Source organism: Larus michahellis, chromosome 2 (assembly GCF_964199755.1).
Source record: "Larus michahellis chromosome 2, bLarMic1.1, whole genome shotgun sequence".
Classification (NCBI taxonomy): domain Eukaryota; kingdom Metazoa; phylum Chordata; class Aves; order Charadriiformes; family Laridae; genus Larus; species Larus michahellis.
The window spans coordinates 50212705-50228763 of record NC_133897.1 but is presented as its reverse complement, the minus strand read 5'-3'; the positions used below and the strand labels follow the sequence as shown (position 1 = coordinate 50228763).

At 43.2% G+C, this 16059-nt stretch overlaps 1 protein-coding gene across 1 annotated transcript; it reads left to right on the top strand.

Moving 5' to 3' along the window:
• The first annotated feature begins 5300 nt into the window (after positions 1–5300).
• EIF1B (eukaryotic translation initiation factor 1B) lies at positions 5301–14620 on the top strand. The gene is made up of 4 exons (XM_074575263.1): positions 5301–5731; positions 8011–8174; positions 8872–8973; positions 9539–14620. The coding sequence occupies exons 1-4, from the start codon at positions 5701–5703 to the stop codon at positions 9581–9583; spliced, it is 342 nt and encodes a 113-aa protein (XP_074431364.1). The 5' UTR covers positions 5301–5700; the 3' UTR covers positions 9584–14620.
• Positions 14621–16059: the final 1439 nt, after the last annotated feature.

Sequence of the window (16059 nt, the reverse complement as noted above, 5' to 3'; positions counted from 1 at the left end):
ACCATGTACTGAAGCTAAACTAAACTGCATGTAACCCAGATTCTGACAAGTTAGACTGGATATCCAGATGTTTACTGCCAGCACAGTTCCTGGTTTGCGCAGTTCTCCCAGTTAGCACATACTTACTGGAACAACTTTTTAGCAGCTGGGTGGCTCAGGCACGGGATACAGCTCAAGACATCAGCCAGTCTCCCCAAACCCTTCCTCAGCACACTGTGGAGGCTTTGCACCAGAATTAGAGCTTGGATGGAAAAATACGAGTCAAGCTTGGCATGGTTACAGCCACCTGCAAAACTGTTCTGCTGGCAGTGCAGACAGAGGGAAGATTTCTTCTCAAACTGGTGTGGTTCTTCCTCCCTGCTAGACAGCCACTGGACAGCCTTCTGCATAGTGGTTTGGGATGCACAGCTTCCAAACGCAGCTGGATAGTGTTGGTAGAGTCATGTAGCAGGAGCAGGGAAGATTTCAGTTCAAGGAAAAAAAAAACAGGGATGGAAATATTTTTGCCTATCTCTCAAGCAGGCAGCACTTAGATATGATTTTCAGGATGCCAACATTAGGCCAGCACAGGTACGCCTCTGGCACTGGGGTGAGGCAGAATTTGTGTAAAGAGTAATTGCATTGCTGGAATACAGGATGGAAATCAGTGCTGCTAAGTGCCGTTTGCACATTTCATGCATAATCACTTTCTCAGGCAACTTAAACTGCTCTTTGAACACTGCGGGCTTCAATCAATAACTGTCTGGGTTTCCAGTCTGTTGTGGAGGACAGTTCAGCACAAAAGCCTGCCATGTTCTGGTACGGCAGACCACAAGACCATGTCCAGGGGATCTGCCTACAGGAGCAATTCTTAATCAAATTAACAGACCTGTTGGTTTTGTAAAGGAATACAACTTGCAATATTATACTGCTGCACACAAAAATAGTAGTAGTATATATTAGAACAGTGTCTATAGGAAATTAAAAACAATGTTGTTCATTCTGGTTATTACCAGGATGAGGGGAGACTTCATCACTCTCTACAACTACTTGAAAGGACATTGTAGAGAGGTTGGTGCTGGTGTCTTCTCACAGCTAATTAGTGATAGAACAAGAGGGAATGGGTTCAAGCTGCAGCAGGGTAGGTTTAGGCTGGACATTAGGAAAAAATTCTTCACAGAAAGAGTGGTCAGACACTGGAATAGGCTGCCCAGGGAGGTGGTGGAGTCACCATCCCTGAATGTGTTTAAGAGTCGTTTAGATGTGGTGTTGGGGGATATGGTGTAAGGGAGAACTTTGTAGAGTGGAGTTGATGGTTGGACTCAATGATTCCAAGGGTCTTTTCCAACCTAAATGATTCTATGATTCCATGATTACAGAGGAGACTGAAGGCAGCTGAAGGTAACAGCAGCCTTGTGTGAGCAAACATGCAAGGACAGATGTAATACGGAGTCCCAAATTAAAGCAGAGCTTTAGCCCCTACCATGCGGGTGATTTGATTTTTTCCCTGACGCAAGGCCTTCTCATGGTATTCCAGGCCCATGTTTCCAACGCAGCAGTTCTCTGGAAGAACAAAGTTTCTCCCACTGCTCTGGGTTACTCGCTGCTCCTGAACGGCTGCTGAAGTACTTCTGAGGGTACCCAGTGAAGGTGTGGTTCTGTACTAGGCTGACAATTTTTACAAAAGTGTATTTTATAGCTTCATTATGTCATATTTTTCATCTGTATGCCAATGAGTGCCTGGTTTTAATGCCTGCAGCTTATCCAGTCATAACTAACCTCTAATGATTCACATACAGCTTGACAGATGAACTGAAATACAGTAAAAGGCAAGCAAGAGGATCTCTAATTGCTATTCATAACCAGGTTTTGCAACTATCACACTTAAATAGCTTGAAGCCAAGATCAAGATAATTAGAGATGATGTTCTTTTCCTACACAATAGTTGCCAGGTTATACATTAGTCATGGAAAGACAAGAGCCTCATTCCCAATCCATTGCTTACACCCTCATGTCTAATAGATATTAATGAATAAGATTAACTCCAGCCTTGGCTCTAGGACTATTAGCCATAACCTGAAATTTAATAGCCTAAGCAACAACACTTCTTACTTCCACTTAGGTTTTAAACCTATTTTTACTGCTTCTACCTCTTTGGTTTTCTGCTGTGCCATGTCTGCTTGGCCCACCTTTCCGCAGTCCAGTGCAGCTGGAAGCCCTCGCAACCAGGACTTTCTCGGGTCTGTTGCCCACTGGGAAGGACTCAGTCAGAACAAAGGACCTCAGGACGGCTGACAAGGGGCAAAAGCAGGAGAAAAACATCTCCAGCAGGATGTCACCTCTCTCTGCCCACAGTGACCAAAATTTGGTGCAAGGTGCTGGCACAGATGATGTTTGTTTCAGACCCAAGTGACAGAGGTGACACGGAGACCTGCAGCTCCCTCTGAGGAGGACAGCAGAGGGAGAGCTCTTTGCAGTGCCACAGCCCCACAGAGACCCCAAGCCAACGCACGTGGCCACTGGGGCAGGCTGCCCGGGGAACAATAGGCATGCTGGCCACCACCTTTGTTTTAATTGCTGCCCAGTGCATGCCAAGCTGTGCAATTAGGATTTTCTTTTTTCCATTCCCTCTGCAGTTGTCAAGGTTTGTACTAAAGAACTGTTCATTGTGGTTTCATTTGAAGGACAACAAAGTCACATCTTCTTGGCTTATAAAGGAGCATTTTTGTTTCCCAGGCACCAAATCTCATTCGTTTGTAAACTGTACGATGAATGCCCTCATGCCCAATGAGCCCACGGGCCCAGGTTAACCCTGCAGTGAGAACTAGAAGTACAAAGCTATTTTAAAAGCACATGGATTCAAGGTAAGCACAAGAACCAGCACAGTGAGCAGGGCTCTCGCCTAAACCTGCAGACTTGGACCTGGGTTTTGTGTCTGAAGACCCACTGCTCTCTCATCCATGGCCAGGCCTGTCCCCAGCCTCTGTCCACTTCGGCTGTCCCAGCCCAACTGTTGCGGGATTATGCAAGTGGAGCGGATCTGGTATTTATCAAATAAACCTTTGAGTTTATTTTTTAACTCAAATCAGTTTGCTGCTCTAGCTCATCACAATGCCCCACAGACAGCAGTACTGGCCCAGCCAAGGTAACAAAAACCAGTGGCTGGGGTGAAAAAAGGGATGACAGGCCTGCTTTGCTGCTAGGGAAGAAGTTTCATGAGGTGATGATGGGAGAGCAAAAGAGACAACAAGATTTTGCACAGAGATGTTGAGTTTGCAAAAACGCATCAGAGCCAAAAATTTCCCAAGTTCCCTGAAAGAGGTGCTGGAGACATCCTGGGGACATGTCTCTGAGGATGGTCAACCTGCCCAGAAGGTCTCTCACTGTCTAGCTCTTTTGTCCACAACCCACAGACATTGTCCAAACTGTGGCATGCCTCTGTGACTGAAGCAGGTGCCTCAGGTTCTGTGATTAGCATCCCCCCATCCTCCTGTTACTGTCCTAACAGTGCATTTTGCAGCTGCTTGGCAAAGAATTAGACAGCCCTTCTCCACAGTCCATACTGCAGTGAAAGACTTCATCAGCAATGGTAGCAAAGGGTAAGCAGAAGTTTTGTACCATGGCAAATGGCCCTGCTCTCCCCAAGGGAAAAAGAAAAGCTTCCTTGCAAACTGCCAGGACCAGAAACTTTCTTAGTCCAATGCACGCTGACATTCATAAAACTACTGCAGTGCTGAACCAGGCCTTGGATCACAGAAGAGAAATAACCCTTTGATTTAAGTGGACTGAAGTTTAGTATAAAAGCCAAAAAAAAAAAAAAAAAAAAAAGAAAGAAAGAAATATAGGTTCTGGCAGTTGTGCCAATGCAACTAGGTTATTGTACATCTGCAAAGCCATTAATCATCTTCTGGGGACTGGCAAGCTTTGTAACACAAGCGCACTTTTTTAAAGGCAAACTTTTACCATTGCAGCCCCCTAAACGCTTATGACCTCCCCACACGTAAACGGTTAGCAGTCAGTCAGTGGGCAGCTGTCAAACAGGGAGTCCCCACACAGCTGGCCAGCCATGGTGGCATCTGGTGCCTCAGGAACAGCAGCTGGTGCCTTAGGAACAGGAAGGCCGCAGCTCTGCCTTGCCAGCAGCACCCACCTAAATGGAAGGGTGAACAAACGAAGGGGGAGAGAGACTTGGGTGGGTTGTGAGGTGCTGACCATCCCCCAGCGTATTCGTGCATGTTGAACAGTGTTTTAGTCCAGCAAGGCAAGCCTGAGGGAGGGTTATTTTCTCCAATGTGTTCTCAGTAGGGAAGGGGGAAGCCCTCTCCCAATTTCTTGGGAGTTAGCTTGGAATTCCAGTGAGCTTGGGAACACGTGTGGATACCAGGAAATGGCACCATTCAAAACAAAGGTAGGCAAGTGGGGTGTCACCCCACCGGGGCCTGTGCTGTCCCTGAGGGCTGGGGCAGGCAGCCATGCCAGGTGGGCAGCCTGGGATACAAGGGGCTTCAGCGACCTACCCGCAGGGCTTTTGGGGCCCTTCCTGTACGGAGCTGCGATCCCAAGCTGGTGACTTCAAAAGAAGTGTGGCCAGCAGGTCAAGGGAGGTGCTTCTGCCCCTCTACTCTGCTCTGGTGAGACCCCACCTGGAGTACTGCATCCAGCTCTGGGGGCCTCAGCGCAGGAAAGACATGGACCTGTTGGAGCAGGTCCAGAGGAGGGCCACAAAAATGATCAAAGGGCTGGAGCACCTCTCCTATGAAGACAGGCTGAGAGAGCTGGGGTTGTTCAGCCTGGAGAAGAGAAGGCTCCAGGGAGACCTTATAGCAGCCTTCCAGTACCTGAAGGGGACCTACAGGAAGGATGGGGAGGGGCTCTTTATCAGGTAGTGGAGCTATAGGACGAGGGTTAGTGGTTTTAAACTGAAAGAGGGGAGATTTAGATTAGATATTTGGAAGAAATTCTTTACTGTGAGGGTGCTGACACACTGAAAAAAGTTGCCCAGGGAAGTTGTGGATGCCCCTTCTCTGGAAGTGTTCATGGCCAGGCTCGATGGAGCTTTGAACAACGTAGTCTAGTGGGAGGTGTCCCTGCCCATGGCAGGGGGGTTGGAACAAGATGATCTTGAAGGTCCTTTCCAACGCAAACCATTCTACAATTCTATGACTTCTAGTTGCCCGCTGCCTCCTCAGGGAAAGCCAGGACACTCCCCCACAGCTCCTCCGGCCGCCCCGGCGCGGTGCACTCTGGGTACTGTAGTCCTTCGGGCCGCCGGGCCACGCCCTGCTCCATGGGGGGGGACTCGCCTTCCCGTGAGGCAGCACGGGGGAGGGAGGGGGGGGTGGCGCCCATCACGTGCCCGGCGCGGCGCGGGCGAGCCGCCATTTTATGAGTAAAAACGGCGGCCGCCGTCCGTTAGCGGTAGCGTGAGGCGGTGTGCCGGAGGCGAGGGGTTCCTACCCCTCTTTATTTCCCTTTGCGCTTTTTCCTCCTTTTACTCCTTTTTTTCCCCCCCCCCCTCCTCTCTCTCTCTCTCCCCCTCCCCCTTCCCTCCCTCTCAGATTCCCTCCCTCCGCTTCTGTTATCCCTCCCCTCGCTTCCTCTCCTCCCTCCCTCCCCTCCCTGGTCCCCGCCCCCGCCGGCACTGCGGAGCCGGAGACGTGACCCGAGCGGACCCAGCCGCGGCCTTTTCCCCGCTGCTCCAGCCTCTCGCCGCAGAGTCGCATGTCATCTATCCAGAACCTCCAATCCTTCGGTAAGGGCCACCGCCGGCCGACCGTCACCCCGCCATCCCTCTTTGTGCCGCGGGAAGCCCCCACAGTCACACACCACCACCCCCCGGGGCTGTGGCTGTCCCCCCGCCGTCCTTGCTGCCACCGCCTTTCCCGAGGCCCCCCGGGGGGTCAGTGTCCCCCAGCCCCCCGGGGTGACATTGAGGCCGTTGCCGAGTGGGTGTTGCCGTCCCCCGCGCTGCCCGCCTTGTTCCGGCGGCTCGTCCTTGTCCGCCCCGGCCTCGGGTCCTGCCCTGTGTGTGCAGCGGAGAGACGTGGGCTGGGAGGCTCGTCTCCCTCTCTTGTTTGCTCCCTCTCCGCTCCCGTAGGAGATGCCGCCACGTACCGTGCTCTGACACCCCATACTGCGCTGTTTGCCTGAATGTCTGGTTGCACCCCATCCTGGGCGTTTCTGTCAATTCTGCAGTTTCAAAGTTGTAGTCTTTGTGGGCAGAGGGAGTCTAGAGTTCATATCCTCTGCTAAGGAAGGAAATAATCTCCTCGGTTCCGATTGCTTGTTGATTTGCTGCCTCATTTTGTGCTTACCAATGTCGCAAAAGCTGATATATGCTCTGCAAAGAGTATTGTTTCTATAGATTGAGCTATACGGTAGGTAGGTCATTTCTCTTGTTTTAGCAGGGAAGTTTACCGTGCTGGGCCGTGATTCTCCACCTTCCTTATCTACAGACAACAGAAGTGAGCAAGTTAACACTTTAAACGATAATGTTGTCAGGCTTTTGGGCTCAGTTTTGTCTCTAATCTTCTGCACGTGTAAGCCACATGTTAATCTCGATTTGGGAGCTGATCCTGTGTTTAGGAAGGTGCTGCCCAAAGGATTCGTTTGAAGTAATCCAATGTTAACACCCGTGGTGCTGGTTTATCTCCAGCCTAGAATCCGAAACTCTGCCAAGTGAATTTCATGCCTGAGACCCCTTTTTCTTTCACCTTTTCTTTGAAATTTTCTATTAGTGTTAGCACTGCGAGCTGTGGGGGACAGTGAAAATTCAGCATGTTTTAACGAAAGCCTTACTAGTGCCTTAGTTAAGGCACTCAAGTTTCCCAGTGCTGTACTTCTTTGCTGGGGTGCTTTCATCTTCATGATGCATTCAGTGCCTTTAATGCCCTTTTCATTCTTGTTTTTACAAGGGTCAGTCTGTCTACAGCTGAACTAACTTTTTGGGGGCATTTGCTTTGAGTGGGTGGCAAAACTTGGTCAGTGTGTTAGGTTTGAGTTTTGGATGGAAGTTTGGGAAATTGGAGCTTGCGTGGCTGTTGAACCTACGTTTTCCGAAGATCGGACTCTTCAATATGATTCTGATTAGTACCCAAAAATAACTGGTGATTGGTCTTTTTAAAGAAAAAAAAACAACAAAACTTACAGTACTTCATGCTTCAAGATGTATTTGGAGCTACTGATTAGGAAACTTGTAGGACTATCAAATTTCTTGATAGAGTGCGTGTTAAATATGTTTTTGTGGAGAGCAGAGAATAAGAAGTATAACGCAGAAACCCTTCTTCCTAAATGCCTTTTTATCTCACCTGGGCTAGATAAATATAAGCTTGGAAGAATTTGAGGACTGACCTTTCTGTAGTCAAAGCCTAAATGAATTTTGTTATAATTCTTGCCTAAAACTACTGACTGGCAGAGGGGTCCTGGTTTACAGACAGCCCCTGACATCTGTTAGTGTCTGTTACAGTGTTTTGTTTACATTAGTAGCCAAGAATTACATGTATGTCTTAAAATGCTGGAAGTGTGCTAGTCATCACAGTATAAGGCTTCTGCTCTGGACCTGTAAAGGGGTGTGTGTACAAGAGCTTTTTGATTTTTCTGTCTTTAACAGCTGATCTGATAAAAGATATAACTTCCATATTTCACTTAAAATGCATGTGGCTGTCTAAAACCGATGTACACTTGATGTTCTGTCAGAACCCTGTTTCAGGTTCAGAGCTTCAGGGTTTACAGTTTGTAAGAGATAGTGAAGTAAGTTAATACTATAGCTGAAAATTACTTATATCCAGGAAGGCATTGTAGAAACTGGATGCATGGTAGTTGAGAGCTCTATGCTGAGTTAGTAGGCTAGTGAGACTTAATACAGCTGTAGAAAAAAGTACTCTGATTTTAACAGTGTGTTTTTAAACAGGGAGAAGAAGGCAAGATTATCCCCTAAATAAAGCTCTTTGTGAAATGAGAAATTTACCTGTTAGTTTTTGAACTTGGGTGTTTTCCTTTGTGGGAATTACATGAATCATTTTCATCCTGCAGACCCCTTTGCTGATGCAACAAAGGGTGACGACTTACTCCCAGCAGGGACTGAGGATTACATTCATATAAGGATCCAGCAACGAAACGGAAGAAAGACACTAACAACTGTTCAGGGAATTGCAGATGATTATGACAAGAAGAAACTTGTGAAAGCTTTCAAAAAGGTGAAGTTGCTGATTTGATTTAATAGTAAAGATATTATGTAAAAGTGTATGATAGCTTTTAATACAAAGTAACAGAATATTTGTTTTATTTCATTCCTGCCAGTGCACATCACTTTCATATTCAGGTTGATCCCTTTATGTGTCTTTCTCAAAACCCCTGTCATTGTCCAGTGATGCCAATTTTTGCTAGACAGTTAAAGGTTTTTTCTTATGAAGAAGTAGTAAATAAAGTATATTCTCAACTTCCCACATACCTGGCTTTGTTGATGTCAAGAATAAAGTCAGTTTAAAGTAGAACTGTTTTTGCATTCCTGCTTCTGTCATAGCTGTGTTGCTCTTGAAATAGAGATCTCCAGTTTCACCAGTATGTAAACATTTATTTTAAAATAGTTTGGAATTGAAAGGCCATATCTTTTGACTTTGTTTTCCATTCTTGCAATGAGTGTTTGTCTAGTTCCTCCTGCACAGTATCTAATCCTGTCTTTGCCTGAATTTACCATCAACAGCTTAATTCTTGTTTGTATGCATCAGCAGATAAATTCCATTTGCTCTCAAAACTAGTGCAGAGTAGATCTAGCCTTTCCTTTGTCATCAGAATTTATTAAGCAGCTTCTATGACAAAATCCTGCTGAAAAGACTTACTAAGAAAAATCATAATGTACGTCAGATGCCTTACAATATGAATGTTTCTCTCTAGAAATTTGCTTGTAATGGTACTGTGATTGAACATCCCGAATACGGTGAAGTTATCCAGCTTCAAGGTGACCAGAGGAAGAACATATGCCAATTTCTCTTGGAGGTAAGGGACTGCAGATAAATATCTAAACCTCTGTGGAAGCAGTAGAGTGACAGGTGGCACTGATGTTAATTAACCAACTAAAGATGTCCACTATTGTTCCTTTGTATTTTCAGCCAAAAAGTAAAATTACACTTGCAGAATGAGAGTAAGAATCAAAGCACTGTAGAATGCATTTACCCTGCAACAACATACCACTTGTTCTCTGGCAGTGCAACTTGAGTTCTTCATTTGTAAAATCAAGTGTTTGATGCAAACCATTATTTTGAGTCTGAAAACACTATAAAGAGTCTTTCACCACTAGATTACTGATGCAAATCATGATGTAGAGATGTTATGCTGTCAAAGAGTAAGTGCTAGAACTACAGAACAAGTCAAATGTCTGATAAGATTTTCTTTTTTTTGTGAAGTCAATTCTTCTCATGGCCCAGAAACTAGAAGACACCTTTATTGAGTATATACTATGTTGCAGTTTCTTTAATCAGAGTATAAGATTGTGGTAACTTGATATCACTGTAATATCCTAAGCGTATAAGCTTTACTGAAATATGTTGCTTTTCTCCTTTAGATTGGCATTGTCAAGGAAGAACAACTGAAAGTTCATGGTTTCTAAAATACCGGTACTCTGATGAAGAACCCTGCAGTATTTGGTCTTACCTAGCCTGGCTCTCCTGTGAAAAATGAATCTTTACAGTGAATGGACTTCCCTGTTACCTGACCATTTAAAATTTGATTCAGATTTGCATGACTGTGTGAAACATGTGGTGTGTAGACTAGAAACACATAAGAAAACTTCAGTAAGGTGGTAATGATGACACTTGTGAACTTTAACACAATTCCAATGGAAATGTTTTAGCGATGATTGTTCAGTTTACTACTCTCCACCTGACTTAAATGTGTGGCTTGTATTAAAATAGTGTGTGTTGTTGCTTAGAAATAAAAGTTTATTCATATATTTTCTGGGACATCTGAAATGCTTTAGCTTAAGTTTTAAAGTAGCACAGCAGTCTTACTAAAGAATAGATAAAATGTTTTGTGGCAAGTATAGCTCACTGCTCATTGAATAAATTGGATGGTCTACATGATACAGTATTAGCTAATTAATCAGTACATTAGCTTGATGTGATCTTATCCTGTAACTGTAAGACTAGAGCTTTAAAGTCTCTTGTGTAGGTGTATCTTAGTAGCAGTGTGATAAGACATAAATTGTTTTCTAAGTAACTGGATATTCTCTAAAATTTACTGCAGTGACTATGAAACATGAGTGTTAAGCATAGTAGGACTAAAATAAGCTGCACTCCTTAAGGCTGCTGCTATTGAGAACACATGAAACATCTAGGTCTTACATAGTACTCCCAAAACATTTGAAGGAAGTGCATGGGATTTTGTATCTCTTCTTTCACTGAGTGAACAGGAAAGACATTGAGTTGGCTTTTGCCATGACTGTGCATTTAATGTTGGCAAGCAGAGTGCTTGGATTAGCTGGTAGTGTTAGCTACGGAAGTAAGGAAGGGAACAGGTTCTACGCTAACCTTTTTTTTTTTTCCCCTGGTGTGAAAAGTTTTGCTGTGACTAATGGTTAATAGGGAGAGGTTTGTAATGGGGTTTGGGTGTTAACTACAGAAAGCTGATTTAGTCTACTTCTCTAGCAGGCAATTCATTCACTGTGATCTAAAGTTATAATAGGTTTGTTCCACCATGCTTTTCATCTAGTCTTAGTTAGCTATAGGCATTTTGGTGTTTTGCTTTTAGGAGATGTTTCTTTATGGAATGAAATGACTTCATTTGTTGAAACATGCAGATCTTATCTTCCTTGTGAGATAGACGTGGAAATTTTCTCTGAAACATTCAAAACATGCTGAGCTGGGAAACAATAGGAATAGTGGGGGAAAAATTAAAAAAAAAAAAAAAAAACAACTTCTTGTAAAATCATGTATTGTCTGAAAAAGAAGAGACATTTCTTTGCTGCTAAGGCTTACTAATAAAACTTGTTCAGGAAAAAAAAATAGCTGATGACTACCTATATACACATCAAGAACAGGCAAAACTCTATTACTTAATATCACCTGTGCCTATACTGTGTTTCCTGTTCAGGCTTGCCTTTCTAAACAGAAATGCTGAATTTTAACTCAGTTGAGCTTTTTTTTTTTTATGATTTCTGAATTCAGATATGAACCTTTATGGCACTAACAACAATTAGGGGAGCATTATAGAGCATTCTTATGACAAGTTCTTTCTCTGTCTGATCTGGACAATTCCATCTGTAAAAATCCAGTGTCCAGTCTCTCAATCTCCACAAATTCTGCCTGGTGTTACGGATCTTAACTGTTCAGAAGATTGCAAACTCTTAAGGTATAGTGTGTTCAGGAGGAAGGAAAGCCTGCTGCAAAACATGAAATACCAGCACACAGAAGGAAAATCTAAAGAATAAGTCTTACGCAAGTCTTGCCCATTAGCAAAATAAAGTCATTGTCCTGCAAGTTTACCTCGTTTTGATTCATAGATGTTAAAATAATTAATCCTTTGGGGGTACATAGCAGTTAATGATTTTCATTTTATCAGATATCAGAAAAACTGACGTTCTCATTCAAAGCTTGTTCTCCTGACCAAGAGGAAAACCAAGCAGTATCTTCTCCTATTTCAGTGGTATTACGTGAGTACTTCTAGTGGGTTTTTGAATTGTAGATTAACAAATGATTAGCAAGTCTCATGTGTTACTGAGTCAGTCCTCATTTCAGATGGCATTCCATTAACTTGTACTGCCTAAGCTTGAGTCATTTCTTCGTAGTCATTCTGCTTGGAATAAATAAGAAAAACTTTTGTTTTCTTCCTCCTAATTTAAAAGTCCTTTCTGATAGGAAGAACCCTGCAGTTGATGGGTGGCTTGGGTTTTGACCTTCGAAGGGCAAAATTAAAAAGAAGGTATAAGAAGTAACACATTTGAAGTTTAAATAGATGAGAATTGTTGTGGCCACAAACAATGTTTCTAGAGGGAAAGCAGAAATTTTTGTTCAGGAAGTGTTTTAAACTAGAGCAGTGTCTCTAACTATGCTTGTTAGAAGCCCAAGCCTCTTTGTGTGTTCTAGAGGAAAGGCTTCAACAATTTCTTGTTTTATCATCTTAAGCTTAAACTTCTTTGTCAAAGCTCAGTCTGTTTGGAATATGCATGCATGTTTCAAGAATGCTGAAAAACTGAAAGACTTTGGGAAAGAACTGTTTAAGTGACTGCAGTGTAAACATGTTTGCACAGCGAAGGCACGTTTCAGTCTTTCTGTCTATTCCAGAGTAGGTTAAAAAATGGTAAAGGATGTGTCCCATAATTGTCAAGGCAGTAAAAGGGGAGCTAATAATAAAAAATGCTTTTAAAACTACTAGGACATTAGTAGGACTTGAGACTGGGCAAGCTCAGAGTGCAAAGAGTGGTGGCTTCTTTTTGTTGGAATATTGTGAAGTCTGTGTCTTTCAGGTCTCCAAATAAAGACTGTCATCTTGGCAATATCTGGACTTAACCACAGGCTGCAATTGGGTGTAGGAACTGCTGTTTCAAATTCACAGCCTTGCTGTGCATAGTTACATTAGGCTGTTGTAACTTGATTCTTTCAACTGATAACACTGGAGTAAGGTGTTGCATAAATAAATTCATTGAATTGGCTGTTCAGAGCCTACATCTGCTTAATGCAGCTGTGAACAATGAAACCATCACTTCCTAAATGGTGGTAGCAGTCCTTGTTTGTAGAAGATGAGATTTAGTGATCTAAGTCTGTAGGCTGCCTGCTTCCTCTTGTATGAATTATCAGACCCTTGACCTTCACCTGTGGCCTGCTAAATCTGACCATGTGTTTGAGATGAGCATGAAGAGCACAACTGGGCAGATAAGCAGCAATTTTCTCAATGAAAGAACTTTTGAAAAAATAGTGCCTAGACTGTGTGTGCATACATTCATTGGTTCAACGGCTTCGCTTAAACCTTACTTCCTGCACTACATTCTTGCACAGCCTACATGAAAAGCATTTTGTTCTGGAGAAATTTTTTGGGGAGGGAGGGGGGAATAACACAAAAAAACGACACCTTAGGAAATAATTTTATATCTTAAGTCTGCTTTCATTACCTTAGATTAACCTGGACTGCAAGAATTCTACAACATTGTTACGTCTGTATCTTTAAAAATCCTAATTAAACCTTGAGAGCTTGGCATTTAAGGTTCTAAGTATAACTAAAGCCATTATAAAACTTAAAAATGTGAAGAGTCATTGAAACTTAAGTTTTAAATATTTGAGAAAATAATGGTTAAGCAGAGTCTTCATTTTGTCCTGTTTGGCCATCCTGCTCATCAGTATGCAGTTGCCCTAAAGATGCGTGTCTATTTACAGATCTGCCGGTAAGCAGATACCCCTGCTGTAGTGCAATACCCTATTTGTAGTTTTTGTAAGATCTTATCTAATGTGCTGCACTGTTACAGGCTGTACCACTTGAATTTTACAGTATAGGACAGATGTAGCTTGAGTTCCAGTCAGTAATTATCTTTTCCTTAATCCTCCTGGAAGGCTCAGGTGTACAGGATCCATGTGTTACACCCTTGGTTGAAGTGGCTCAGTAGTTCCTCTTACTGTGTGAGATATGTCCAAGATTGGTATTTAGCCAGTTAAAGGATGGAGGAGGCCTTTTTATAGATTACTTTGGGATACAGTAGGGGCTGCTGTCACTCTTGGTGTTGTCAGTGTTGATTAGTGTCACTGAGTGTTCCTCTAGTTAGTGTGATACTGCCACTAGGGAAATGGAAGTGGTCTTGGAGGGTCATGTGTATTTAAGTACTAAGAATCTGCCTTCCTCCTACAACTCTCCATACTTCCATACTCAGTTTAGTTAGGAACATGTCCCCCATGCACAGCAGTATGAAGGTTACTTTCTAGTAAGATCCCAAGATCAAAAGCTCTTGAGGTGAATAAGGGAAAAATGATATAGTTTTTTTATGTTTGCTGTACAGATGCTTCATGCCTACTTTTTTCAGTTTACATAAAAAAAAAAAAATTTCGAAAGAGAATTTGTACTTGGCATGCCTTTCTAATGTTTGCTACATGCCTGTGATTGAGCTCTTTATGAACAAATCTTAACCTGTATTGGAGTATTGCTAGAGTTGAGACAACAAAGTCTTTTGAAATAAAATGTACCAGTGTTATTTTATGTATGCTTTTCTAAAACAAATGGAATTTTATGCTGTTATTAAGGAGGATTGGGGTTTTTTTGGTGGAAGATAGAAGCAGTGTAATTTAATAGCGGTGTATTTGATCCTCTTGTAATCAGCTTTGATTTCTTCAAGAAATGTTACCTTTCCTCTTTTAAGTTTCTGTCATAATCTGTACTAACCAACTTAAAAATATTGTGACTTGTACTGGGATATCATGGCTCTAAAACAAGGGGATGGTATTGGCTCAGAGTCTAAGGTTTTGGGTAGAAGTGGATCATCTTAATTTCTTGAATACGCAAAATGCACAGTGTTTTAAGATGAAGCCAGTGATGTGTGCTCAAGTTTTGGTCTTGGCTATTTTAGAATGGCTTGCATCTGTGAAATGTGACAGCCCATTCCTGAAATTAATTTGGGGTCTGATTAAAAGTACCTGTGTGTATAATAAATGCTTTTTTCCATCTTTGCTATGATTATGCAGCAGAATACCATGATCCAGACTTAGCTCTCTAAGTTATGAGTAGCTGAATTCTGCAGACATGGTTGCAAGTAGACTGGTCATGCTCGTCAAAGGCAGGATTTAGCTGCCAGCTGTGTTTGTGGTCCCTCTCACAGTGGGAGAGGGAAACAGCACTGTTCCTGCAGTGCAGGCGGACAAGCCCTGGGTGTCTTGATGGGATACGCTGTGAAAGAAGTGGCACAGCAGTAGTTTTGGTAGCCTGTCCCTCAAATCAACTAGAAGTTTGCTCTTTTAGGTAGACCCAGCAAATGACAAATGCACTGCTATGTAATCAGAGAATTGTCTGGGGTAAGAAAGGTTAAAAATGGTCTACTGAAGGGCAGGCCCTGTTGTAGAGGAAGCAGCCTGTTCTCACACAATGTTAGATGCTCGTGTGATGGGAGTACCTCCTGATGAATGATGGGGTACACCTCAGTAAGTGCCAGATATGTGGGTGGTATCAACACATCTACACTCGGTAACACTGGTAAAAAAAGATGCTCCTGCAAGCTGATACTTAGCAGTATCTGCATGATACTTGTCAGTATCCGATATTGTTGAGTTACGCCTGTAACTCAAAGGCCAGATCTGGATTAGGACTTGAAGATACAGAACACAACCACTGTCCGGGTTCCTTTAATAAATAGTAACCTGTAAATTAATCCATGCATTATTCAAGATAACTTATACAAGTGAGAATTCAGTATAAAAAAGGTCCTTCTAGGGAATATTGAAAGAAGATTGAAAGAAGATTATTTTCCTCCTTTACTTATCTTTCCTTTAGGTAAAATTCTGCAGTAGCACGGAGAAACTTTCTGATTTTCCAGTAGTGGGTTTACTTCATAAAAAAAAAAAATATGGTGAACAGCGTTCAGTTTGAAAGTAACTGGGCCTGGAGTCCTCATCCATCGCTGCCTCGCTTGCCTTGCATGCAAAGCTGTTTTTAAAGGGTGCCGAGGAGAGGAACATCTCTTTGGTTCATCAAATGGCTTAATTTCTCCTGGTCATAGAAGTGCATTCCAGTGCTGGCTTAAGTCACACTAAAACTGGATCATCCTTCAGCAATGCTGTGGAAGATAAAAAGGGTTTCTGCAGAGGATGTGAGGGAAGGAGGTGTCCGCACCTGGTAGAGCAATGCAGAGCCCTTCAAGTTGCCCCTGCCTGAAGCCAGTCTGAATGCGGCAGCATCTGCTGCCTTGTGGTTTGCCCTGCACAGAAGCAGCTGTGCAATTTCCATGTCTTAGCTGGTTCTCATAGCGCTTCAGCCGCATCGGCAGCTGGGTCTCTGGCCATAAATTCAAAGTATCAGAGCGCTCTGGTCATGGGCCGTGATCTGACCGCACAGAAATGGCATCTACTGTGGGTCTGTCCCTGCAGTCTTTTAATTGCTTTGTCTGACAAAAGTAGT

Coding starts and splice junctions, on each gene's coding strand:
- EIF1B (XM_074575263.1), top strand. CDS start 5,701: ATGTCATCTATCCAGAACCTCCAATCCTTCG. Junction 5,732..8,010: donor CCAGAACCTCCAATCCTTCG/GTAAGGGCCACC, acceptor TTCATCCTGCAG/ACCCCTTTGCTGATGCAACA. Junction 8,974..9,538: donor TATGCCAATTTCTCTTGGAG/GTAAGGGACTGC, acceptor TTTCTCCTTTAG/ATTGGCATTGTCAAGGAAGA.